Source organism: Prionailurus bengalensis, chromosome B4 (assembly GCF_016509475.1).
Source record: "Prionailurus bengalensis isolate Pbe53 chromosome B4, Fcat_Pben_1.1_paternal_pri, whole genome shotgun sequence".
Lineage (NCBI taxonomy): Eukaryota > Metazoa > Chordata > Mammalia > Carnivora > Felidae > Prionailurus > Prionailurus bengalensis.
Genome location: NC_057358.1, coordinates 116,268,288 through 116,294,039, shown reverse-complemented (window position 1 = coordinate 116,294,039; position 25,752 = coordinate 116,268,288). Strand labels below are relative to the sequence as shown.

The following is a 25,752-nucleotide window of genomic DNA, read 5'->3' as shown; positions in this document are numbered from 1 at the left end:
TCTGCTGTCAGCACAGAGAGGGTTTCAATCCTCTGTCCCCCTCTCTTTCTTCCCCTTCCCACCCTTTCTCAAAAAAAAAAAGAATGGTTAAGGTAATCCATTTTATGCTGTGTTTTTTGACACAAAAGAAAAAAAAAGATGCTACAATATATGGACCTTATTTGGACAAAGTAAAAATATTGTAGGGGAGCCTGGCTGACTCAGTCAGTGGAGCAGGTAACTCACGATCTTGGGGTTGTGAGTTCAAGGCCCATATTGGATGTAGAGATTACTTAAAAAATAAAATCTTTAAAAATACATATTATGAAACAATTGCTGAAATATAAACACTCCTCGGAGGATATTTGAGTATATAAAAATTATTAACTTCTTGAGGTGAGATAATGGTAAGATGGTTATTTATTTTTATAAATGTTTTTTCATTTTTGAGAGCGTGTGAGTGGAGGAGGTGCAGAGAGGGGGACAGAGGATCTGAAGTGGGTTCTGCACTGACAGCATCAAGTGCGACGTAGGCTCTAACTCATTAACTGTGAGATGGTGACCTGAGCTGAAGTCCCACCCTCAACAGCCACCCAGGTGCACCCAGATGATTATGGTTCCAACCCCCCCAACTGGCCATGATTGTTTTTTAAAAAGCTCATAGGTATACAGAAATGTATCACATGGAATTTTTCTGAAAACAAAAAAGTGCATGAAGTGTCACAGTTGAACAAATTCAAATGTGACATGATTTTGAGGAATTGATGGAATCTAAAAAAATCTGATCCTGATATTTGGAAGTTTCTGCTTTGAGGTTGAAGATTTAATAGCATATAATTAAATCCCTTCTCTGGGTCTAGTCATGTTACTTGGTCCTTTCAAGAAATAATATTGTTTCAATTTTTTAATTCTTATAGACAATTATGAAAGCTTGCAGTTACAGATTTGAATGTAAATCTTACAAACCTTGACCTTTTTAAAGAAATGATATGGCAGGGGCGCCTGGGTGGCGCAGTCGTTAAGCGTCCGACTTCAGCCAGGTCACGATCTTGCGGTCCGTGAGTTCGAGCCCCTCGTCAGGCTCTGGGCTGATGGCTCAGAGCCTGGAGCCTGTTTCTGATTCTGTGTCTCCCTCTCTCTCTGCCCCTCCCCCGTTCATGCTCTGTCTCTCTCTGTCCCCAAAATAAATGTTGAAAAAAAACAAATGAAATGATATGGCAGACTAGATTCTGGAAGAGGAAAGAATGAGAAGAGGTGAAGGAGGTGCCCATGTACTAAATTTCTCATCTCAAATAGTTGAGAATCAAGGAGAATGTTAGTTGATGGGAATACAGGTTTAAAAGCATATTATGTAAAATCATAAAATCGCCACTGGAAAATTATAAATAATATTCATTAAATATCCTTCTTTATTATTTAACAATTTTAAGTCTCATGCACGATTTAGTTTTCTAATATATTTTAAGTGTTTAAGTTTCGAATTTTAACTTTTCAACTAAATTCTTGAGAGCAGATTTAACCTTATACTTTTCTATACCTTCTCCTCGCTCCCCTGCTTACACAATGACACAACGCTAGTATATGTACTTAGTATTGAATGTACTCAATATCATTTGTGCTCAATATTGAATTCATTATTGGTATTTTGTTTCTAAAGAATCTTGGCGCTAGATGGGGCGCCTGGGTGGCTCAGTCGGTTGAGCGCCCGACTTCGGCTTAGGTCTTGATCTCACAGTCTGTAGGTTCGAGCCCAGCGTCGGGCTTTGTGCTGACAGCTCAGAGCCTGGAGCCTGCTTAGGATTCTGTGTCTCCCTCTCTCTCTGCCCCTCCTCCGTTCATGCTCTGTCTCTCTCTGTGTCAAAAATAAACATTAAAAAAAATTAAGAATCTTTGCGCTAGAATTTCTGAAGTAGCCTGAGCCAATCATTTTAGATGAGGAAACTGAGGTCCCCAAAGAAAGAACCTCCATCTGCGGAAGCCTAGTCTACATGAGCTCACCACCAGCTGCCCCGCGCTCTAAATAAAGACCCCGACGGCTGTTCAAAGTTCATCGCGCCTTTGCTTCCCGGGGAAACTAGCCGAGCGTTTTTCCGGAAACCGTAAAGTGGTCGCGCAGAGGGGCGCTAGCCCCGCACATGCGTAGAACCATCTCTGCGTATCTCGCGCGCGTGCGCGAGTCGGAATATTTTGTGGTAGGCACAGTGCTGCAGTGTTCGCTTCCTCCCGGTGCACTTTGAGCGTAGCACCCGGGGGGCTGGTCCTACGGGACAAGATGGAGTTCCTGCAGGTCCTGAAACGCGGGCTGCAGCAGCTCAGCGGCCACGGTGGCCTCCGCGGCTATCTACGAGTTTTCTTCAGGTGGGTGGTCAGAGCCATGCTCTTGGCCTCCGGGACTGGACTTGAGTTAGCTGGTTTCTCGGAAAGAGCCCTGGGCTTGGGTCCCCTTGGAGAATTCGCAATTTTTGTCAAGGACAATCCACCCAATCTCTACCCGGCTTCCCCAAGACGAAGTGTATGTGTGTGGCGGGGGGGGGGGGGGGGGGGGGGGGGGGGGGGGGGGAGCTGTCTCCTTGAGACAAGATCAAAACCAGGTTTAGAGACCGAGCTCTAAGAGTCGAGGGCGTGTGGGCTGCCCGGCCGGCTTCGTGGAGAGGAGTGAGCTTTGTCCAGTATTCACAGTGTGACCTTGGGAAAGTTTTTCCCTTCACTGGCCTTCAGTTTCCTCTGTGCAGTAAGATCATAATGGTCCCTGCTAGTCCTCACATTCTTTGAATTGGGGGAGCAACATTGTTCGCGGAAATCGAATCGGAGACCCACAATCGAATGAAAGCCTGGAGACATTCGAATCATTTTCAGATGAAATACTTTGGCCTCCTGATTTCCTGAGGGTTTTTGCTAACTCCAGTCCTCAAGGTCTAGTAGGGATAATAGATAAAAGTAGTCTTGTAACTTGAAGATATTGCGTCTGTATATTTAGTGTAATTTAAGCATATCGGTTGAGTCGATCTGTCTTTTCTGATCTGTCTTACCTGTCTACGTGGTGCTGGGGGCCACATGAGTAGGGATTCTAGAGCTCTTACCTGAAAGCTTGATTCTTCAACAGTGGGTGGCTTAATCCTGGAGATGAAGGCTAGAGGTGAACAACTAGTGACCATCCCCAGATTTCTTCATTTTTCTCGTTGGTGCAGCAGCCTTGACTGACTGAAAGTTGTTATACTCACTGTATTTTGTGTTTTGAACAAATAATCATTCTAAAATGTGTTTTCTTTTGATATTAACAGGGCAAACGATGTGAGGGTTGGTACATTAGTGGGGGAAGACAAATATGGAAACAAATACTATGAGGACAACAAGCAATTTTTTGGTGAGTACAATACTTTTTGATATAAATAATGGGAGTGAGATTGAGACTGGATTTGACTCTGTTTTCTATAATATAGAAATGCCTATAATATACTAGGAGCTTCTTTAATGAGTGTATAAACCAACATACACTTTCTTTTTAATTTCATGGGATTATGTATGTTGTGTGTAAACAGAAATATTTTTACTTAAAAATAATGGCCCATTTCTCCATATTACTAAGTTGGATTTATCTACAGCATTCTTTGGATATTTGTTTGTGTTTTTTCATTTAAAAAAAAATTTAACATTCTTTTTTTTTTTTTTTTTTATGTTGGTTTTTGTTTGAGAGAGAGAGAGAGAGAGTGAGTAGGGGAGGGGTGGAGAGAGATTGGGACAGAGAGTTCCAAACAGGCTCCTCACTGTCAGGGCAAAGCCCGACGCTGGGCTTGAACTCACAGACTGTGAGATCGTGACCTGAGCCAAAGTCCAGTGCTCAACCGACTGAGCCACCCAGGCGCCCAGCAACATTCATTTTAATAGCAACACAATTCTCAACTGTATGGAAGAATCATTATTTTTTCAAACACTTCACTATTGATAGACATTTAGATTGATTGCCTTCAACCTTTTGCTATTAGAAACAATGCTGCAGTGACTTGCTGGTAACTACATCCACATTCATTTGTTTAAATATTCCAAGAATAAATTCCTAGGAGTGGAATTGCTGAGTCTAAGTATGCACATTTAAAATTTTGATGTATATATTGTGAGATTGTTAAGGCTCTTCTCTGTCATCATGGCCTAACTGTGAAATCTTTTCCAAGGTTTCTCCATGTGCCTTCACATTCCCACTCCCCTGCCTCGTTGGATTACACTTTACTATTAGTTACTTATTCTCAAAATTGATTTCTCTAATGGAAGAAGCAAATCTTGAAATTTTATTTTTTTCTGCAGAAAGCTCTATTGTTTCCATTTGATCCAGGGCTTGGGAGAAGGCTCCAGGATGGTGTAGAAGCAACCTAGTGGCTGCCGGGAGAGGCTCAGGCATGCCAGAGGAGCGCCCTCAAAGGCATGGGCTCCAGAGGCTCTTAGTTGCACTTGAAATCTGTATTTCCTTTAATAGATAAGGTCACATTTATTTTGATCTTTTTTAACAAGACTTTTTTTTCATGTTTATTTATTTTTGAGAGAGAGACAGACAGAGCATGAGTGGGGAGGGGCAAAGAGAGGGAGACCCAGAATCTGAAGCAGGTTCCAGGCTCTGAGCTGTCAGTATAGAGCCTGACGCGGGGTCTGAACTCATGAGCCGTGAGACCGTGACCTGAGCCAAAGTCAGACGCTTAACCAACTAAGCCACCCAGGTGCCCCTATTTTTATCTTTTTTAAATGTTTATTTATTTTTGAGAGAGAGAGCATGTGCACAAGCATGATCTGGAAAGGGGCAGAGGGGGATAGAAGTGGGCTCTGCGCTGACAGCAGAGAGCCAGATTGGGGGCTTGAACTGACAAACTGTGAGATCATGACCTGAGCTGAAGTTGGACACCTAACTGAGTGAGCCACCCAGAAGCCCTGAGAAGGTCATACTTAAATAGCATTCCTTGATATTTGTTGATTATGTATTTACCCAGGAAAATTCTGTAAAGTAAATGCAGATTGCTTTTTGTTTATTGCCTTACAACCCACTATAGGGATGAATTCAGTATTTTCTATTTGTGGGGTTAGGGGCAGTAAGGGAGCAGTGGAAGGAATTGATATTTATTATGCGCTTTTTTGCCCAATGCTAAACCAGGTGTCTATGTGTGATATTTAATTTTCATAGCAAACTTAAGATGTAAGTATAATCATCTACTTTTGTTTTTTAAGATTTTTTTAAAAAACATTTTCTTAAAGATTTTTTTAATGTTTTTTTATTTATTCAAGCAGGGGATGGGCAGGCAGAGAGAGAGAGGGAGAGAGAGAAGCCCAAGCAGGCTGTGCCCTGTCAGCACAGAGCTGGACTCAGGGCTCAAACCCGTGAACCATGAGATCATGACTTGAGCTGAAACCAAGAGTTGGACGCTTAAGCAACTGAGCCACCTGGTTGCTCCTAAAGATTTTATTTTTCTTTTTTAAAAAAAATTTTTTTTTCAACGTTTTTTATTTATTTTTGGGACAGAGAGAGACAGAGCATGAACGGGGAAGGGGCAGAGAGAGAGGGAGACACAGAATCGGAAACAGGCTCCAGGCTCCGAGCCATCAGCCCAGAGCCTGACGCGGGGCTCGAACTCACGGACCGCGAGATCGTGACCTGACTGAAGTCGGACGCTTAACCGACTGCGCCACCCAGGCGCCCCAAGATTTTATTTTTCAATAACCTCTACATCCAGTGAGGATCTTGAACTTAAAACCCTGAGATCAAGAGTCCCATGCTCCACCAACTCAGCCAGCCAGGCAGCACCCTCCCACTTTTTTTTTTTTTTTTTTTTTTTTTTTTAAGGTAAGCTCTGTGCCCATCATGGGGCTCAAACTCACAACCCTGAGTTCAAGAGTCTCATGCTGTACTGACTGAGCCAGCCAACTGCCCTGTATTCATCCACTTTTAATAGGTAAAGAAACTGAGGCTCATAAAATTTGCCTAAAACTCATTAATAATAAGTGACAGAGTATTGATTAGAATCCAGGTTGATGCTCAACTTAAGGACCCAATAGAAATAGTTATCTATTTATTTATTTAAAGTTTATTTTTGAAATTTATTTTGAGAGAGAGATAGCAAATAGGAGAGAGGCAGAGAGAGGGAGACAGAATCCCAAGCAGGCTCCATGCTGTCAGTGCAGAGCCCAGTGTGGGGCTTGAGCTTACTAACCATGAAATCATGACCTGAGCCAAAATTAAGAGTCAGACTCTTAACTGACTGAACCACCAACGTGCTCCAAGAAACAGCTGTGTAAATTGTAGTTAGATCCCCAACTATTTCACAGAAATTTGTTAAATAAAAAAATGCAGCCATACTGTTTTGATGACAGGAGCTATCCTATTTATCTAACCATCATTTATAATGTTTGCCTGTTATGTGTGATCACCAGTTTCCAAGAGGATCTCTGGTGGTCATTTAAAAATATTTATATGGAAACATATAATTCAAGTATGATTGCTGTGAATACATTTCTCCTGCCCCAGTCTCAGGAAGAACACTTTATTTCCTGAATACCCTTAACAATTGGAAACACACTCCTTTACTTTCTCCTCTACTCCCTTGGCAGCGGTACAGGGGGAGAAGCAAGAGTTCTCCACTGTGGGAAATGCCTGAGTCCCACCCATAGAGTGAGGCTGAGTCCCAGTGTAGGGATTTTGCTTTGGCAGCTTCCGGGCTATTGATGAAAGCTTGCAATACACTTCCTGAGGCTTGTCCTCACTGATATACCCGGGGTGCTATTCCTTTAACGTTTCTTTTATGTGAAAGCACATAAAAGTCTCTTATTAAAAAAAAAGAGTTCTCTGATATAGAATTATACTTTTTTTTTTTTTTTAAAGGTTGTGTTTATTTCCTCACATCTTTATAAATGTTTATCTTTCCACCCAGGTCGTCACCGATGGGTTATATATACAACTGAAATGAATGGCAAGAACACGTTTTGGGATGTGGATGGAAGCATGGTCCCCCCTGAATGGTAAGCTAAGTCAACATGTTATTTTATTTGGCTTGGCAATATTTGTTTCATTACACAAATATTTATTGAATATCTGTTTGTAAAACAGTGATCTGAAAGCGTCTGTCCTAGTTACGGTGACTGTGTAACAAATAACCCTAAAACTTAGGGTCTTAAGACAACAAGCATTTATTTCTCAGTTCTTATGGGTCAGGAGTTTAGGCAAGTCATAGTCAGACTAGCTTATCTCGGCTCTAGAATGTCAGGTCGAAGACTCAAAGGCTGGATGCCAGAATCATCTGAAGACTTGTTCATTCGGTATCTGGCAGCGGGTGCTGGATGTCACCAGGGAGCACAGCTGGGGCTTTGGGCTGGTACACCCTCCGGTGGCCTGCACTGCTTCAGGCAAGTGCTCTAAGAGAAAGCACCAGGCAGAAAGCCATGTGGCCTTAACTGACTTAGTCTTGGAAATTATCCTGTATCGTTTCTGCATTTCGTTGGTTGAGGCAATTTGAAAACTCTGCCCAAGCTTAATGAAAGAGAACATAAACCCTGTGTCTTAATGGAGGCATGTCAACATCACATTACACGTTGGCATATATGATGGTGTGGCTGTCTTTGGGGAAAAACAGTATGCCACATTATCACGTGGCTATGGGTGAAGGGAAAAGCAAAATGAATTCTGACTCTGAATATTTGGCAATTGGACTTTAAGCAAGTTCCTTAACCTCTCTGGGGCTTAGTTTTTTCATCTGTAAAATGAGAGCCCTCAAATTCCTTAGGTCTCTAAAAAGTAATTTTATAATATGTCTGTTTTGAAATGAAATTCTAAATGGTCTTACGTGGATTATCAAATTTTGTGTAAAATATTTCAAAGCAAAGTACTCCTATCTGTTTCATAGATTGCTAAAATAATACCACTTGTTTGATACATAATTAAACTCTAGGTATAGTTTGTCTAGAAAACTAGAAATAAGTGTATTAGGTACCTGTGACATTTTATTTAATTGAACTTGATCATCAGAAACTGCTGGAGGCTCTGTTGTGTAGGAACTGGAATAATCTCAAGGGTATTCATAAAGACTCAATTAGAAATCCAGGCATATAACATAAGTTAATGAAGTACAGTGTGAGACAGTAGGGAGTAGTGGGGACTGTAAAGGACTGAAAAGCACACATTCCATCAAAGAGTGCAGCAGTGCTGTTCATCACTCCCTGGTTCCATCAGCTGAGAATTTGGTCAGCGGTTTCTAGATAGGATTTTCAAGAGAAAGTGGAAATGTGTATTTCAATGGTGAGATTTCTTGTTTTTTAAATGTTAATTTAAAATATTTGTCACCCTAAATACGGCACTATCCAGTAGAACTTTTCATGATCATAGAAATATTATATGTTTGTGCTGTCCAATAAGGTAGCCACTAGTCACATCTGGCCCAGGACACTGAAATTTAGCTAATGTGACCGAATTAAAGTTTTTATTTTATTTAAATTAAATAGGCTACTTGATTGAACAGAACGGTGTTTTTAAGAGTATATTGTGAACTACTGAAACCAGTACTGCACTGTGTTGTTAACTAACTTGAATTTAAGTAAATTTTAAAAATATATATATTGTGAATTAAGCACATATATCACATTTCATCTACAACCAGTTCTCAGCTTCTACTACTTGGACAAATTAGGAGCATTGACCTATATCAGTGATATAGTTTGAAGACCACGATGCAAACATACCTAGTTTCATTATGCTTTGCTTTACTGTGCTGCACAAATCAGAGAAGTTTTTTACAAATTGAAGGTTTGAGGCAACCCTGCCATGAGCAAGTCTGTCGGCGCCATTTTTCCAACACCATATGCTCACATTGTGTCTGTGTATCACATTTTGTTAATTCTCACAATATTTCAAACTTTTCATTGTTGTTATGTTTGTTATAGTGACCCGTAATCAAGTGATCTTTGAGCTTACTGTTGTAATTCTTTTGGGGTGCCATGAACCACACCTATATAAGATGGTGAACTTAATAAATGTTATGTTCAGACTGCTCCACCAACTGGCCATTCCCCTGTCTTCCTCTCCCCAGGCCTCCCTGTTCCCTGAAACACAATATTGAAATTAGGCCAATCAATAACCCTTCAAAGGCCTTTGAGTGTTCAAGAGAAAGGAAGAGTTGCACATCTGTCACTTCATTACATGTGCTGCTGAAGTGAGCACACATTTGTCACTTTAAATCAAAAGCTAAAAGTGATAAAGCTTAGTGAGGAAGGCATGTTGAAAGCCAAGATAGGCTGAATGCTAGGCCTCTTGTGTCAAACAGTTAGCCACGTTGTGAATGCAAAAAAAAAGTTCTTGAAGGAAGTTAAAAGTGCTACTCCAGTGAACACAAGAATGATGAGAAAGGGAAACAGCCTTATTGCTGATACGGAGAAAGTTTTTGTGTTCTGGACGGAAGATCAAACCAACCACAGCATTTCCTAAGCCAAAGCTTAGTCTAGAGCAAATCCCTACCTCTTCAATTCTGTGAAGGCTGAGAGGTGAGGAAGCTGCAAAAGAAAAGTGAAGCTAGCAGAGTTTGGTTCATAAAGTTTAAGGAAAGACACTGTTTCCATAACATAAGAGTGCAAGGTAAAGCAGCAAGTGCTGATATGAAAGTTGCAGCAAGTTATTCAGAAGATCTAGCGAAGATAATGAAGGTGGCTACACTAAACAACAGATTTTCAATGTAGACGAAACAGCACTCTATTGGAAGAAGATGCCATCTAGGACTTTCATAGCTAGAGAAAAGTCCGTGCCTGGCTTCAGAGCTTCAAAGGACAGGCTGACTCTCTTGTTAGGGGCTAATGCAGCCGGTGATTTTCAGTTGAGGCCTATATTCATTCACTCTTCAGAAAATCCCATGGCCCTTAAGAATGATGCTAAATCTTATGCTCTACCAATGGAACAACAAAGCCTGAGTGACCACACATCTGTTTACAGCATGGTTTACTGGATATTTTAAGCCTGCTATTGGGACCTACTGCTCAGAAAAAAAGATTCCTTTCAAAATATTAGTGTTCATTGTCAATGCACCTGGTTACCCAGCAGCTCTGATGGAGATGTACAGTGAGATTCATGTTTCATACCTGCTAACACAATATCTTTAGCCCACAGATGAAGGAGTAATTTTGATTTTCAAGTATTATTTAAGAGAGACCTTGCATAAGGCAATAGCTGCCTCTGCTGGATCTGGGCAAAGTAAATGGAAAATCTTCTCAAAAGGATTCAATCATTCTAGATGCCATTAAAAACATTTGTGATTTCATGGGAAGAGGTCAAAATACCATCATTAACAGGAGTTGAGAAGAAGTTGATTCCAACCCATTGATCATGGATGATTTTGAGGGGTTTATCACTTAAGTGGATAAAGTAATTATGGAAGTAAATGTAGAAATTGCAAGAGAACGAGAAGTGGAGCCTGAAGACGTGACTGAATTGTTGCAGTTTTATGATCAAACTTGAATGGATGAGGAGTTCCTTCTCATGGATGAGCAAAGAAAGTGGTTTGTTGATCTAGAATCTACTCCTGGCAGAGATGCTGTGAAGATTGTTGAAATGACAAAGGATTTAGAATATAACATAAACTCAGTTGATACGGTAGTGGCAGGCTTGAGAGGATTGACTCCAATTTTGAAAGAAGTTTTACTGTGGGTAAAGGCTATCAAATAGCATTACATGGCTACAGAGAAATCCTTAATGAGAAGGAAGAGTGGATCAGTGTGATAAACTTCATTGTTGTCTTATTTTAAGAAATCGCCACTGTCACCCCACCACTCTGGTCAGTCAGCAGCCATCAACTTCAAGGCAAGAACCCTCCATGAACCAAAAAATTAAAAACTCCCTAAAAGCTCAGATGGTGGTTAGTATTTTCAGCAAGCAATAAAGTATTTTTTAATCAAGGCATATGTTTTGGGTTTTTTTTAGATATACTGCTGTTGTACACTTAGTGTAGTATAAACATAACTTTTATATGCACTGGAAAACAAAAATTCGTTTGACTTGTTTTATTGCAATATTTACTTTATTGTGTTAGTTTGGAACCAAGCCTGCAATATCTCCAAGGTATGCTTGTAATGAATTGTCTTTATACCCCATTGGCTCTGATTGTGAGAAAGCAGCAGTGATATTACATGTTACCATAGCGTATCATTCTTTTAAGATCCAAGGGACTGTGATTTTAGATCAAGAGCTGTCTACTTTCACTGAGGGGCATTTTATATGTTAGGGGCACTATTTGAGACCCAGGACTCAAAAGTGGAATTTGGCTTTAGGAGGTAAGGTGTCCAAGTTATTTGTTTGGTTGATTGTTTTGGGGTGGAATTGGTCCTAGGAGGATGCAGAAGACCTGTGGGCTATCTCTTTCAGATCTCAGATAGATTGAGATCTATTTCCTTCAAAGCACTCATCTTTACTCAGCACTCATGGTCTATATTTTGGGAGAATGTGAGGGGAGGTGCGGGAGGGAACTGATTTAAATTATGTGATGAAACATATTTGAAATGATAACGTGGTAAAAACTATGAAAAGATAAAAGTACTATTCTGCCAAGCAAGTTCTTTTATATGATCTGAGATCATATGAAAAAGAGGTAGAAAGCTGTAGAAGATAACATCATTCCAGCAGGTGCCTGAGGACAATTGAGGATATAAAGCTGAATTTCTTTGTGGAGAGCAGCCTCCTAATGGCTGAGTACCTTTGATGACCCTTGTTTATAAGGGAAGCTTAAAGGCTTATGATGTAGGGAAAAGTGTTGTCGGACAAGTTTAGCTGTTTGTTTCTCAAGAAGACCCCTCTTTGCTAAGTGTAATACATTGTGGAATTCTAAATTTGTGGAGTCTTACCTTTGATTTGATCCATGAGTAAATTTGTTGTTGGGTTGATTGATTTTCTTTTTTTTTAATTTTTAATGTTTGTTTATTTTTGAAAGAGAAATAGCGCAAGCAGGGGAGGGGCAGAAAGAGAGGGGGGCAGAGGGTCTGAAGCAGGCTCTATGCTGACAGCAGAGAGCCCAATGTGGGCTCTCACCAACCATGAGATCATGACCTGAGCCAAAGTTGGAGCCTAACTGACTGAGCCTCCCAGGTGCCCCGATTCAGTTTTAATTAGAGAGGTATTATATACAAAGTAGCGAATAGCAAACAGTTTATCATTGTTATTCAAATAACTATTTTTGTTTGTTTGGTTTTTAGTGTTTACTTATTTTTGAGAGAGGGAGAGAGGGAGAGTGTGAGCAGGGGAGAGGCAGAAAGAATGGGAGACACAGACTCCAAATCAGGCTCCACGCTCTGAGCTGTCAGCACAGAGCCTGACCCGAGGCTTGAACTTACGAACTGTGAGGTCATGACCTGAGCTGCATTTGGATGCTCAACCAACGGAGCCACCCAGGCGACCTTCAAATAACTATTGCATGCCTACCAGATGCCTAGAACTGTTACAGACACTGGGAATACAATAGTAAATAATGAGAGTTTTTGCTGTCATTGAATGGAGACAGAAGAACAAATGTATTCTATATTTTAGGTAATGGTAAATGCAAGAAAGATAATATGAAGCTGGCATTCATAAAAGGATAAAGAGTAATGGAGTGGCTGTCTTCTCTGGAAGTTAGAAAAGGCTTCCTTGAGGAAATGACATTTGAAGAGGGAAGGGAGCAAACCAGGGAAGGGGACAAAGAGCTCCAGGCAGTAGAAACCACAGTGCAAAAGCCTATCTGTTGAGATATATTTGCATGTATACAAAGAACGGCAGTGTGGCCAGTTTGGCTGGAATGGAATGACTGCAGGGAAGATTTTAGGTAACTAGGAGAAATAGCTAGGGCCTGGATCATGTAGATGTGGTAAGCCATGCTTTTTTGGCTTTTTTTCCCTAAATTTCTTTGAAAGTCACTGGAAGGTAAAGTAGGATGTGATCTGTTTTATAATTTTTTTTTTTAATTGGGAACAATCCTAAACTTCCTGAAGAGTTGGAAGTATATGAATCATTTCAAAGTAAGTTCCCAAAGGATGTCCTGAATACTCCAGTGTGTAATTCCTACAAACAAGGATATTCTCCTATGTAACCACAATTTAACCGTCAAAGTCGGGAAATTAAGAGTCATATCATCTTCAGATCCCATTTAGTTTTCATCAGTTGTACCAACAAATGTCTTTTATAGCCAGAGGGTCTAATTGTGCATTTCATGTGGATCTCATTTCTCTCTAGTCTCTTTAACACTGGATTTGTTCCTTTGCTTTTCCTTAATTTTGATGACCTTCACACTTTTCAAAGTTACAGGCCAGTTACTATTTTTTTAATGTTTTTATTTATTTTTGAAGGAGAGAGAGAGAGACAGAGCATGAGTGGGGGAGGAGCAGAGAGAGAGGGAGACACAGAATCCGAAGCAGGCTCCAGGCTCTGAGCTGTCAGCACACAGCCCGATGCAGGGCTGGAACTTACGAACCCTGAGATTGTGACCTGAGCCAAAGTTGGACGCTTAACCAACTGAGCCACCCAGGCACCCCTACAGGCCAGTTATATTGTAGAAAGTCCTTCAGTGTGGGTTTGTCAAGTGTTTTCTCATGACTAGATTCAGACTATGTCTTTGGCAGAAATTTCACAGAAGCAGTGTCCCATTAGGTGGTACCCTATTTTGATTAGTCCCATTACTGATGATATCTTCTCACTTGAATAGGGTATATCTGCGAAGTTTCTCCTTTCTAAAGTTTTCCCTTTGCAATTAATTAGCATTTTATGTAGAGGAACTTTGAAGTTATTTAAGTATCCCATTACTCATCAAACTTTCAGTCTACTCATTTATTGTATCAGTATGAACTCCTGTTATAATCAATGAGTTATAATTCATTACTATGCTTGTTCCATTTGTTTATTTATTTACTGACTTGACTTATTTTCCTGCTCTTCTTCACCTATATCACTTATCGCCCTGCCCCCATACTCTCTGGCAACCATCAGTTTGTTCTCTGTATTTATGGGTCCATTTCTGCTTTTTGTTTGTTTTGTTTTTTGTATGTTTTGTATATTTTAGTTACTTATATGTGAAATCATATGGTATTTGTCTTTTCCAGTCTGACTTATTTTGCTGAACATAATACCCTCTGGGTCCGTCCCATCTGTTGTCGCAGATGGTAAGATCACATTCCTTTTTTTATGACCGAGTAATATTCTACTGCATTTGTACACCACATCTTTTTTATCCATTCATCTTTGGATGGGCACTTGAATTGCTTCCATGTCTTGGCTATTGTAAATGGTGCTGCACTTAACGTAGGGGTACATATATCTTTTTCAATTGGTGTTTTTGTTTTTGTTGGGTGAGTATCCAGTAGTGGAATTACTGGATCATATGGTAATTTAATTTTTAATTTTTTGAGGAAGCTCCATACTGTTTTCCACTGTAGTTGTACCAATTTTATTTCTACCAACAGTGCACAAGAGTTCCTTTTTCTCCATATCCTCGCTAACACTTGTTATTTCTCATCTTTTTGTTGCTAGCCATTCTGACAGCTCTAAGATGATATCTCATTTGGTTTTGATTTGCATTTTCCTGATGATTAATGATGTTGGGCATCTTTTTGTGTGTCTGTTGACCATTTTATTTTATTTTTGAGAGAGAGAGACAAAGCATGAGTGGGGAAGGAGCAGAGAAAGGGAGACTCAGAATCCGAAGCAGGCTCTAGGCTCTGAGCTGTCAACACAGAGCCCGACACAGGGCTCGAACCCATGAACCGGGTGATCGTGACCTGAGCCGAAGTCAGACACTTAACCGACTGAGCCACCCAAGAGCCCCCTGTGATTTACATTTTTAAAGCATCTGTGTCATTGCCGTGAAGAATGAGGAAGGGGGGGCAGTGTTGGAGCAGGCTGATTGCTGGACTAACGTGCTAGTGCTGCGAGTTGTGAGTTCGGGGACTGTACCGGTTATCCATTACTGTGTTAACAGATTATCTTAAATTTAGCTTAAAACAATAAACAGTATCTCTCATGATTTCTGTGGGTAAGGAATTGAATGCAACTTAGCTAGATGCCTCTGGTTTAGGGTCTTTCACGAGGCTGCACTCGAGATATCGTTTGAGGCTGCAGTCACCTCCATAGCCAAATTCATTCACGTGGCTGTAGACAGACTTCAGAGATTTGCTTCTGCGCTCACTCATGTGGGCCTCTCCACGAGGCCATCTCTTATGGCAGCTGGCTTCTTAAGACCAAGTGAAGAGAACACCTGAGATGGAAGCCACAGTCGTGTGTGTGTGTGCGTGTGTATTTTTCCTTTTTTTTTTTTTTTTGGAAATATAGTTAACATGGTGTTACATTAGGCCAGTCTTTTAAAACCTAATCTCAGAAGTAACATCCTACATTTAATGCTGCGTTCTTTTTATTAGAAATGAGTCAGTAAATACAGCCCATACTCATGGAAAGTGGATGAAAGTGGGGGAAAAAACCCTCAATTTCTTTCTTCCCTAGTAGGGAAAAACTCTTCCCTGCTGTGTGTTTCTCTTGTGAGTCTCCTTTACATACCAGACACTTCACTTCTGACACTTCCGGTTACCAAATGTGTAGGGATTCCACCCCTCCCCCCCCCCCCCCCCCCCCCCCCCCCCCCCCCCCCCCCCCAACAACAAGAAAGTCTCTGACAGCAGCTGGGTGTCCTACAGTTTAACTCATTTTTGACACTGTCTATCTGGAGATAGTGTCAGATCCCACAACAGGTAAGGTTTCAGTCCCACAAGACTGCCCCCTCTACCTCTTCCTCTGATGCCACTCACAAGCCCAGTGCTTCTGAGCAGCCAGCTATAGATTGGTCAGGAGGTTAGGGGGTGAAGCTGAAAATTCCAAGCTTTTGATCATGGCTTGGTCTTCCTGGTGACTACCCTCATCCAGGACCGTCTTGAAGCCTATCTAGAGTCACCTCATTAGAACAAGAGATGCTCCTACTGCTCTTATTACTCAGGAATTTATGAGAGTGTTGGGAGCCCTGTGTCAGGGTCAGATCAGAGACAGATATTAAGGGGCACCTGGCTGGCTCAGTCGGTGGAATGTGTGATTCTTGATTTCAGGGTCGTGGGTTCCAGCCCCATGTTAGGTGTGGAGATTACTTAAAAAATCAAATCTTTAAAAAAACATTTTTTTTTTTAATATTTATGTTAGAGCATGTGCAAGGCAGAGGGGCAGAGGCAGAGGGAGGGAGACAAAGCATCCAAAGTGGGCCCTATGCTGACAGCAGAGAGCCTGATGCAGGGCTCAAACTCACAGAGAGGTCATGACCTGAACCGAAGTCAGAAACTTAACCAACTGAGCCACCCAAGTGCCAAAAAAAATAAAATCTTTAAAAAAAAAAAAAAAGACAAATATTAAAACAATAGATGCTCCTAGTGTTATCATTAGGAAGTTACAAAAGTCTCAGGAGTTTTGTGCCAGGAGTTGGGTATAGAGACCGGTATATATATTTTCTGTTATCCATAGAGGATTACACAAAGGTATGTATACCCAGGGGCTGTGGTCACGGAGGCCATCCTAGAGACTGCCTACCACAGGGATGTATTTTGAAGTAAAATGGAGGATTTGCTGATGGAGTGAATTTTGAGAGAAAAAAGTCAAGGATGACTTCAAGATTTTTGGCCTGAACTACTGGTGGTAACTGAGGTGAGGAAGATAGGGTAGGGTGGGGGAAGCAGAACTGGAAGAGGTAATGAAGAATTCTACTTTGTCTATGTTAAGTAGGAGATGCCTATTAGAAAACCAAATGGGAATGGTGGGTAGACAGTTAAACACTAGTCTTTAGGTCAGGATAGAGGTTGGTGATGGAGATAGGACTTCATTGTCATTTTACCTAGTGTAGTATACAATGGAACTTAGTGAATTGTAGGTAAAAGGGTTAAGTGAATCTGATCTTCAGTTAAATGCCTAGCTTTGTTTCCCTGGAAACCAGATTTGATTGTAGCAACTACAGGAGTCCCCTCTTATCCACGGTTTTGCTTTCCATGGTTTCAGTCACCCCTGGTCACCCATGGTTTAGAAGCAGGTGATCTCCTGATGTGTGGTCAGAAGGTCACTAGTAGCCTAACACTATGTCACAATGCCTGCGTCATTTACTGCACTTCCTCTCATCAGAAAAGTGTTTTATCATCTCACATCACAAGAGGAAGGGTGAGAATGGTACAATAATATTTTGAGAGGAGGGAACTATATTCACATAACTTACTATATTACAGTTCTATTTTACTATTAGTTATTGTTGTTAGTCTCTTACTGTGACTAATTTATAAATTAATCTTTATCCCAGGTGTGTAAATGTAGGAAAAAGCATAGTATTTATAAGGGTTGGTACTATCCACAGTTTCAGGCATGCACTGGGGATCTTAGAACTTAACCCCTGCAAACAAGGAGGGGGACTACTATATACTGCTAGACAAAATTGATCCTTGATTGGTACATTGCATCTGGATGAGAGCAGTTATAAATGCCTGGTGAGTTAGCTGTTTGAGCTTCCTTGTGTATTGCTGCTCTTAGACCTGGGATGTCCCTTGTGAGAATGGGAATCCTGAAGCTGCGCCTGTGGAGTTGTTGTTATTAGAGGTGTCAGATTTTGTACAGCATGAAGCCTTTAAGTCAGGGCAGCTCCTGCACCTGATGCGGCTCTCCTCTCACTTGAGCCTAGGGAGTCCAAGAAAATGGGTCCTGAACAGCAGGGTGAGCAGCTGTCACCTGCACGAACTATCGCAAAGTCTCCCAATGAGAGGAACACCTGATGTTGTCTATGGGGTGAGCTGTAGTTCTGTCCTCTTTCTGAGACTTCTGGTGCTGGAGATGGCCTGTGATAGTATATGAATCTGTAGGGTAGCTGCATAATCTCAACTAGAGAAGGATTCCCTCCTGAAGTGTCAAGTGTTTATCCTAGAAACAGGGAATTTCTTCAGTAAACTTCTGTGGTTCACATACTGTTCCCTAATCTAGTGGGAACATTAGAAATCTTGTGGGAAAAAGAGTTCACTTTATCTCATCGCAAGGCCTTCATTTCTTTCACTGTCAGCAGCTAGTGAGGCTGTTGGGTCTACCAGTAGATAAACAAAAGGTGCATATGCTGATGTGAATGTCTGGGAGGGGCAGTGGAGTTCCATGTACCTTGAAAATAAAAAACTGAATGCCTAGAACCTAGCACAGTACTCAGCTTACAAATCACTTATTCAACAAATGTTAAGCATCCCAGTATGTATCATGCACTGATAGATTTACACATTCACAGTGGTAAACAAAATAGACGGTCCTTGCTATCTTGGAGTTGATAGTCATTTAATGAATGCTAGCTGGTAGACTGTACTATAACTGAGTGTTATTTTTCTTTGTTACAGTACTTTTATTTTCTTAAAAAAATCTTTTTTAATGTTTATTCATTTTTGAGAGAGAGAGAGACAGAAAAGCATGAGCAGGGGAGGGACAGAGAGAGAGGGAGACACAGAATTTGAAGCAGGCTCCCGGCTCTGAGCTGTCAGCACAGAGCCCAATGCAGGGCTTGAACCCACGAACCGTGAGATCATGACCTGAGCTGAAGTTGGATGCTCACCGATTGAGCCACCCAGGTGCCCCTTATAATACGTTTATTTTCTTATGTAAGTTCTATTCTCTTATAGAATCAGCAGTGAGATTTTAATTTCTTTTTCAGGAGTTTATATGAGCTTAACCTGACTGAATAGAATACTCAAAGTATTTCAGTAGATCACAAATAGTCTTTTATGCCATTATACTCTTACACCATTTTGATTATCCTTAATTTTATCTCTATAGCCACCAGCTATACAGTAATGCACCAAAGTCTTTATTTCCTTCCTTCTTCCTTCCTCCCTTCCATCCTTCCTTCATTTCCTTCCTTCCTTCCTATTTTGAGACAGAGAAAATCTTAAGCAGCTTCCACACTCAGCACGGAGCCATGGGGCTTGATCCCATGACCCTGGGATCGTGACCTGAGCTGAAATCAAGTGTGGAACACTCAACTGACTGAGTACCAGGTGCCCCCTTTATTTTCATTTTTATGCTTGTTAGCTTTTGCATAGAATTAGTGACAGACTGGGGTGCCTGGGTGGCTCAGTTGGTTGGGTGACTGACTTCTGCTCAGGTCATGATCTCACAGTTTGTGAGTTTGAGCCCCACATCGGGCTCTGTGCTGACAGCTCCGAACCTGAAGCCTATTTTAGATTCTGTGTCTCCCCCTCTCTGTACCCCTCCCCTGCTCATGCTCTGTGTCTCTCTGTCTCTCAATAATAAATAAATGTTAAAAAAAATTAAAAACAAAAGAATTAGTGACAGATAAACCAAGTAAGTAGTTAGTATCTGTATAAAATTTGACAAAGGAAAATGTTGAGAGAGTAAAATGGTGGAAAATTTGGGCTCTTTTATGCATAATAGTATAAAATTACTGTTTCTACTTCTATCAAGAGTTTTTTGAAGTGTTGGAACCCTGAAATCCTTTAAATCAAGTTAAACAAATATGGCTTACCTAGATTTTTCTCTACTATGTATATACTTTTTTCCCCACTTGGTGGCACCTTCTGTTCATTTCTCAGTAACATCTTTTCTCCCTCAATGTAGTACAGCTAGTCTCTCCTTGTATATTGATTTTTCTTATTAAGATTAATGGTTAAATTACTGAAGTAATACAATAAATACACTATTTTCCAAATAATAGTGTATGTTGAAAATTTCCTATTTTAACAGAAAATTATTTTTGCCTTGAAGATTTTTCCATAGCCATAGCGTAATTAACACATGTTTTTACTCTTGTGAGGATCCCTTTTCCTTGTGGTCAGCTTTTTTTCAGTTAGCATATGAGGTTCTAGATGCCTTTGTAGAAAAATAGGGTGCAAGTTAGGGAGACTGAGCGTGATAGGAATCAAAGTTGCTTCATAGGTTTAGGTTTGAGAGGTTGGATGGTGTCACCATTCACTGGGACGGGAAGACTGGGAGAAGAGTAGGATGGGGAGTGGAGGATTGCGGTCAGATTCTCTTTGGATATAGTAAATTTGAGATACCTATCAGAAATCCAAGAGAATAGATGTGTCAGGTGACCAGCTGGTATATAAATCTGGAGTTTAGGACAGAGGTTGAGCTGGCAAAGAAAAATGAGAAGTACCTAGCAAGGTAAGAGGGAAGGCAAGAAAGAATAGTGTTTCAACAAAGAAGAGAAGGCTAGCTGAATTGATTGATGCTGAGAGATTGCTTGAGATAAGTAAGGACAGAGAAGCATCCATTTGATTTGGCAGTATGAAGTTCATTGAGTCAAATGGAATCTGTTCTTAAGAATGTGAGAGACCAGAAAAGTTTAAAGAATCTGGCAGGGGCCAGGGATAATCTACATAACCCCTGAGAGACAACTGTCGACATTTGGCATATTTCCTTTAGTCATTTTAAATAATTTTTTATGTCATTGTTGTGTCCATAATCATATTCAGTTTTTTTCTCTTAATATTATAAGCAAATTTCCAGGTTATTAAAACAATCAGTACAATTACTGTTAATTTTTTTCTAATTATAAAAATGTGTAATTGTTATAGAAAACTTGGAAAACCCAGAGATACATGCAGTGGAAATAAAAATAAACTCCTTGGCCTAGAAATAAACAATGTTAACATTTCTTTTTTTTTCATTTTCTTTTTTTTTTTTTTAATGTTTATTTATTTTTGACAGAGAGAGAGAAAGAGCATGAATGGGGGAGGGGCAGAGAGAGAGGGAGACACAGAATCCAAAGCAGGCTCCAGGCTCTGAGCTGTCAGCACAGAGCTCAACACGGGGCTCGAACCCATGAGCCATGAGATCATGACCTGAGCTGAAGTCAGACGTTTAACTCACTGAGCCACCCAGGCACCCCTGAGGATCTGCATTTAAAGAGAAGGAATATTTCAAATGGATCACAGTGTGGAGAACAGATTACGATTTGTTGATCATACCCTCTTTAGAAGAAGGTTTGTGATTATAAATAACTATATATAGATATGTGTGTGTAACAGTATTTTGTTTGCTGGCCTCCTTTTCTCACTTAATAAATCACAAACATTTTCCCCATTTCACTAAATATTCTGCTTGTCAGTTTGAGATTTTTAGTGTCTAAGGGGCTTTTGATGTATAAAGATTAATGGAAATTTGGATTTAAAATGAATATACTGTTTATTACAGCTGCAATCTATTATCATTTTTTATTTTAGTTCCAGTATAGTTAGCATACGGTGAACTGTTAGTTTCAGGGGTATAGTGATTCAGCTCCTCCTTGCACCAGCCTGTGCTCATCACAAATGCACTCCTTAGTCCTCATCACCTGTTCAACACATCCCCCGACCAACTCCCCTCTGGTAACCATCCGATTGTTCTCTGTAATTAAGAGTTAAAGCTGCAATTTTTAAAACCTACTTGTTCTTCAGCCTTGAGGTCCAATTTATAAATAGGATAACAAGATTAGTAAATTGAACATTTTTGCATAAAAATAAAGAACAGTTATTTTCTCTTGTTTGATAAACTCAAATGGAAAGGATTAAAATCTCTTAAACAATTATCTCCTTTTTCCAGTTTAGTTAATTACATTCCTTTCAACATTTTAGGTCACAATTATAAATGTAGGATATATATTTTTTCAATATCTTCAAATGCCCAACATAGATAGATGAACAGACCTATCAAGCAAAATGTTCTTAAGCCCTTAAATGACTCATGTTTAATCATGCTAGAAACTTAAGGGTCGTCCTCACGGGTCTTTTTTCTCTAATATCCAGTCAATCAGCAGGTTCCATGTGATTACTTTGTGAATATGTCCCACATCTGATCACTACTTCTGTCATTATTACCCTGGTCCAAACCACAGTTAACTCTTGCTGGAAACTTCTACCACAACCTTCCAACTGGTCTGATTACATTCTTGCAGCACGCTAGTATTCTCCACATACTTAGTAATTGGAGTGGTTATTTTACAAATCTCTGCTCAGAACTCTACATTAGTTTCCTGTCATGATGACAGTGAAAACCCCAACTCCTTGCAAGGCCTTGTGTGCTGTTGGCCCTGCCAGGCTCTGCATACACTGTCCTGTTCACTGCCCTGCCAACTCTTGACGTAGCCACTTTGTCCTCACTTTCCCTTGAATGGTGAGCATACCCACCTCAGTCACTCTGTACCACCTGTTTTCCCAGATCCAACATGGGTCACACCTTTACCTTATACAAGTGGTGAAAGGAAAGGGCTCTTCTGGATAGGGTAGACTGAGGAGCCACCCTTTCCTTTCACACTGTGTCCTCTTCCCCTGCTCTAGTGTTTTCCTTGGTAGCGCTTATCTCTGCCTGGTGTTTTGTTATAGAGTATTTAATTTATTGTTTCCCCAACTACCATGCTTCTTGATCATAGCAACTTTGTTCACTGCTGTGTCGCTAATGCCTAAAATGGTGTTTAACACATAGTGGATGCTCAATAAATATTTGTTGAATGAGGGGTGCCTGGCTGGCTCATTCGGTTAAGTGTTCGACTTTGGCTCAGGTCATGATCTCACAGTTTGTTGGTTCAAGCCCCGCGTCAGGCTCTGTGCTGACATCTCAGACACTGGAGCCTGGTTGAAATTCTGTGTCTCCTTCTTTCTCTGCTCCTCCCCTGCCGGCACTCTGTCTGTCTCTGTCTCCCAAAAATAAATAAAAACATTTCAAGAATTAAAAAAAAAATTGTTGAATGAATGTAGATATACTGTCTTACTTGAAACAACCTTTGTTTTTTTTTTTTTGTTTTTTTTAAAGTACACTTCACACCCAGCGCAGAGCCCAATGCAGGGCTTGAACTCCTGACCCTGTTATCAAGACCTGAGCTGCGATCAAGGGTTGGACACTTAACCAGCTGAGCCACCCAGACGCCCCTAATTTTGTAATTTGAATACAGTAATTGTCTTTGCTTCTTCTAGTTGATCCAGAAATGCTATGTCTGTCACTTCTTTTACAACTTGTATTTGAATTTGAAGGTAGATTTACATATGAATTCTATTCTGACTTTAACCTGTCTTTGCATGAACCTGCAGGTGATTAGGGGAGAGGCAGAGATAAAGGGAGAGAGAATCCCAAGCAGGCTGTTGCACTGTAAGTGTGGAGCCTGATGCAGGGCTCGAACTCACAAACCATGAGATCATGATCTGAGCCAAAAATCAAGAGACAGACACTTAACCAACTGAGCCACCCAGGTGCCCCAACCTGTCCTTTCTAATACCTTTTCCCACTGAATCATTTGTTTTGTTATAGTCTTTTAAAAATATTCCCCTGAATAAGTTGCCAGCTATCAGGAGCAGAGCATATCTTCCTTTGGGTACATCTGCTTAATCCAGCCTCTTTCGGGTCAGGGGTGTTGTGTAAAATACTACTTGACCTGAACCAAAATGAGTGTTATTCAATACACTGTGCTGCGAGATTCTTTTCAAAACAGATCCTTCCTAGTGTTTTATTTTCTGCTCCAGAAAACCAGAATATTAAGCCACTGTGCTCTAAGAACTGCAGACTGCCTGCTTAGGTAGATTTTCCTGTGTTACAGAATGTTACTCTATAACATTTCTCTGTCAAAGTGTATTAATTATATGCAGGAGACAAGATTTTGATTTTTAAAGTTCAGCTTTTGTTGAATACATTTCACTTACTATTCAGTGCTTCATTTAAGGTCAATTCTCACTTTTTTTTAATTTATTTTTTTAATTTACATCCAAGTTATCATATAGTGCAACAATGATTTCAGGAATAGATTCCTTAATGCCACTTACCCATTTAGCCCATCCCCCTCCCACAACCCCTCCAATAACCCTCTGTTTGTTCTCAATATTTAAGACTCTCTTATGTTTTGTACCCCTCCCTGTTTTTATATTATTTTTGCCTCCCTTCCCTTATGTTCATCTGTTTTGTATCTTAAAGTCCTCATATGAGTGAAGTCATATGATATTTGTCTTTCTCTAATTTTGCTTAGCATAATACCCTCTAGTTCCATCCACATAGTTAGTTGCAAATGGCAAGATTTCATCTTTTTGATTGCCGAATAATACTCCATTGTGTGTGTGTGTGTATATACCACATCTTCTTTATCCATTCATCCATCGATGGACATGTGGGCTCTTCCCATACTTTGGCTATTGTTGACAGTGCTGCTATAAACATTGGGGTGCCTGTGTCCCTTCGAAACAGCATACCTGTGTCCCTTGGATAAATACCTAGTAGTACAATTGCTGGGTCATAGGGTAGTTCTATTTTTAATTGTTTGAGGAACCTCTGTACTGTTTTCCAGAGTGGCTGCACCAGTTTGCATTCCCACCAACAATGCAAAAGAGATCTTTCTCCGCATCCTCGCCAACATCTGTCATTGCCTGAGTTGTTAATGTTAGCCCTTCTGACAGGTGTGAGGTGGTATCTCATTGTGTTTTTGATTTGTATTTCCCTGGTGATGAGTGATGTGGAGCATTTTTTCATGTGTCGGTTGGCCATCTGGATGTCTTTGGAGAAGTGTCTATTCATGTCTTTTGCCCGTTTCTTCACTGGATTATTTGTTTTGGGTGTTGAGTTGGATAAGTTCTTTATAGATTTTAGATACTAAGCCTTTATGTGATATGTCGTTTGCAGCTATCTTCTCCCATTCCGTTGGTTGCCTTTTAGTTTTGCTGATTGTTTCCTTCACTGTGCAGAAGAAGCTTTTTATTTTGATGAGGTCCCAGTACTTCATTTTTGCTTTTGTTTCCCTTGCCTCTGGAGACGTGTTGAGTAAGAAGTTGCTGCGGCCAAGATCAAAGAGGTTTTTGCCTGCTTTCTCCTTGAGGATTTTGATGGCTTCCTGTCTTACATTGAGGTCTTTAATCCATTTTGAGTTTAGTTTTGTATGGTGTAAGAAAGTGGTCCAGGTTCATTTTTCTGCATGTCGCTGTCCAGTTTTCCCAGCACCACTTGCTGAAGAGACTGTCTTTTTCCATTGGATATTCTTTCCTGCTTTGTCAAAGATTAGTTGGCCATACATTTGTGGGTCCATTTCTGAGTTCTCTATTCTGTTCCAATGATCTGAGTGTCTGTTTTTGTGCCAGTTCTATACCATCTTGATGATTACAGCTTTGTAGTATAGCTTGAATTACGGGATTGTGATGCCTCCTGCTTTGGTTTTGTTTTTCAAGATTGCTTTGACTATTTGGGGTCTTTTCTGGTTCCATACAAATTTTAGGATTGTTCTAGCTCTGTGAAGAATGCTGGTGTTATTTTGATAGGGATTGCATTGAATATGTAGATTGCTTTGGGTAGTATCAACATTTTAACAATATTTGTTCTTCCTATCCAGGAGCATGGAATCTTTTTTCCATTTTTTTGTGTCTTATTCAATTTCTTTCATAAGCTTTCAGTAGTTTTCAGTGTATAGATTTTTCACCTTCCTGGTTTGATTTATTCCTAGGTATTTTATGGTTTTTGGTGATTCTAACATTTTTCAAAGATGAGTTGTTGGCAATTTTCATAGCTGGAAATAAGGAAATAAACTACCTATTAGTCTTGGGACAGAAGGAACTGCTCTTAATTTCAGTTTCCAGAATAAATCTTTATTGTGTTGAAAGGTTGTCAGTGTATATAGTACATGCTAGAGATAGTCTCATGTAGAAAATTTGAGGTTTCTAGATTAAAAGTTCATTATTTGAACTTTTCCCATGTAATTTCAGTGAATGACTTTGCATGATGGAGTTGGCTTAGAAAAAAATTCCATTAAGGTAGACTGAGAGAAAGTCTGTCTGCCACTGAAACATCTGGGAATACTTTAC

At 40.3% G+C, this 25,752-nt stretch overlaps 1 protein-coding gene across 2 annotated transcripts in view; it reads left to right on the top strand.

The window, feature by feature from the left end:
- The first annotated feature begins 2,171 nt into the window (after window positions 1–2,171).
- NDUFA12 (NADH:ubiquinone oxidoreductase subunit A12) overlaps window positions 2,172–25,752 on the top strand; it is a 29,375-nt gene continuing 5,794 nt past the window's right edge. The window contains exons 1-4 of one of the 2 annotated variants that reach the window (XM_043562144.1): window positions 2,172–2,337; window positions 3,261–3,343; window positions 6,885–6,972; window positions 9,033–10,888. In XM_043562144.1, coding sequence (XP_043418079.1) covers window positions 2,252–2,337; window positions 3,261–3,343; window positions 6,885–6,972; window positions 9,033–9,159 — 384 coding nt within the window. In that variant the 5' untranslated portion in view covers window positions 2,172–2,251 and the 3' untranslated portion in view covers window positions 9,160–10,888. Of the gene's footprint in view, window positions 2,338–3,260; window positions 3,344–6,884; window positions 6,973–9,032; window positions 10,889–25,752 lie in introns of those variants that run through there. The other variant, XM_043562143.1, reaches the window with a different exon arrangement.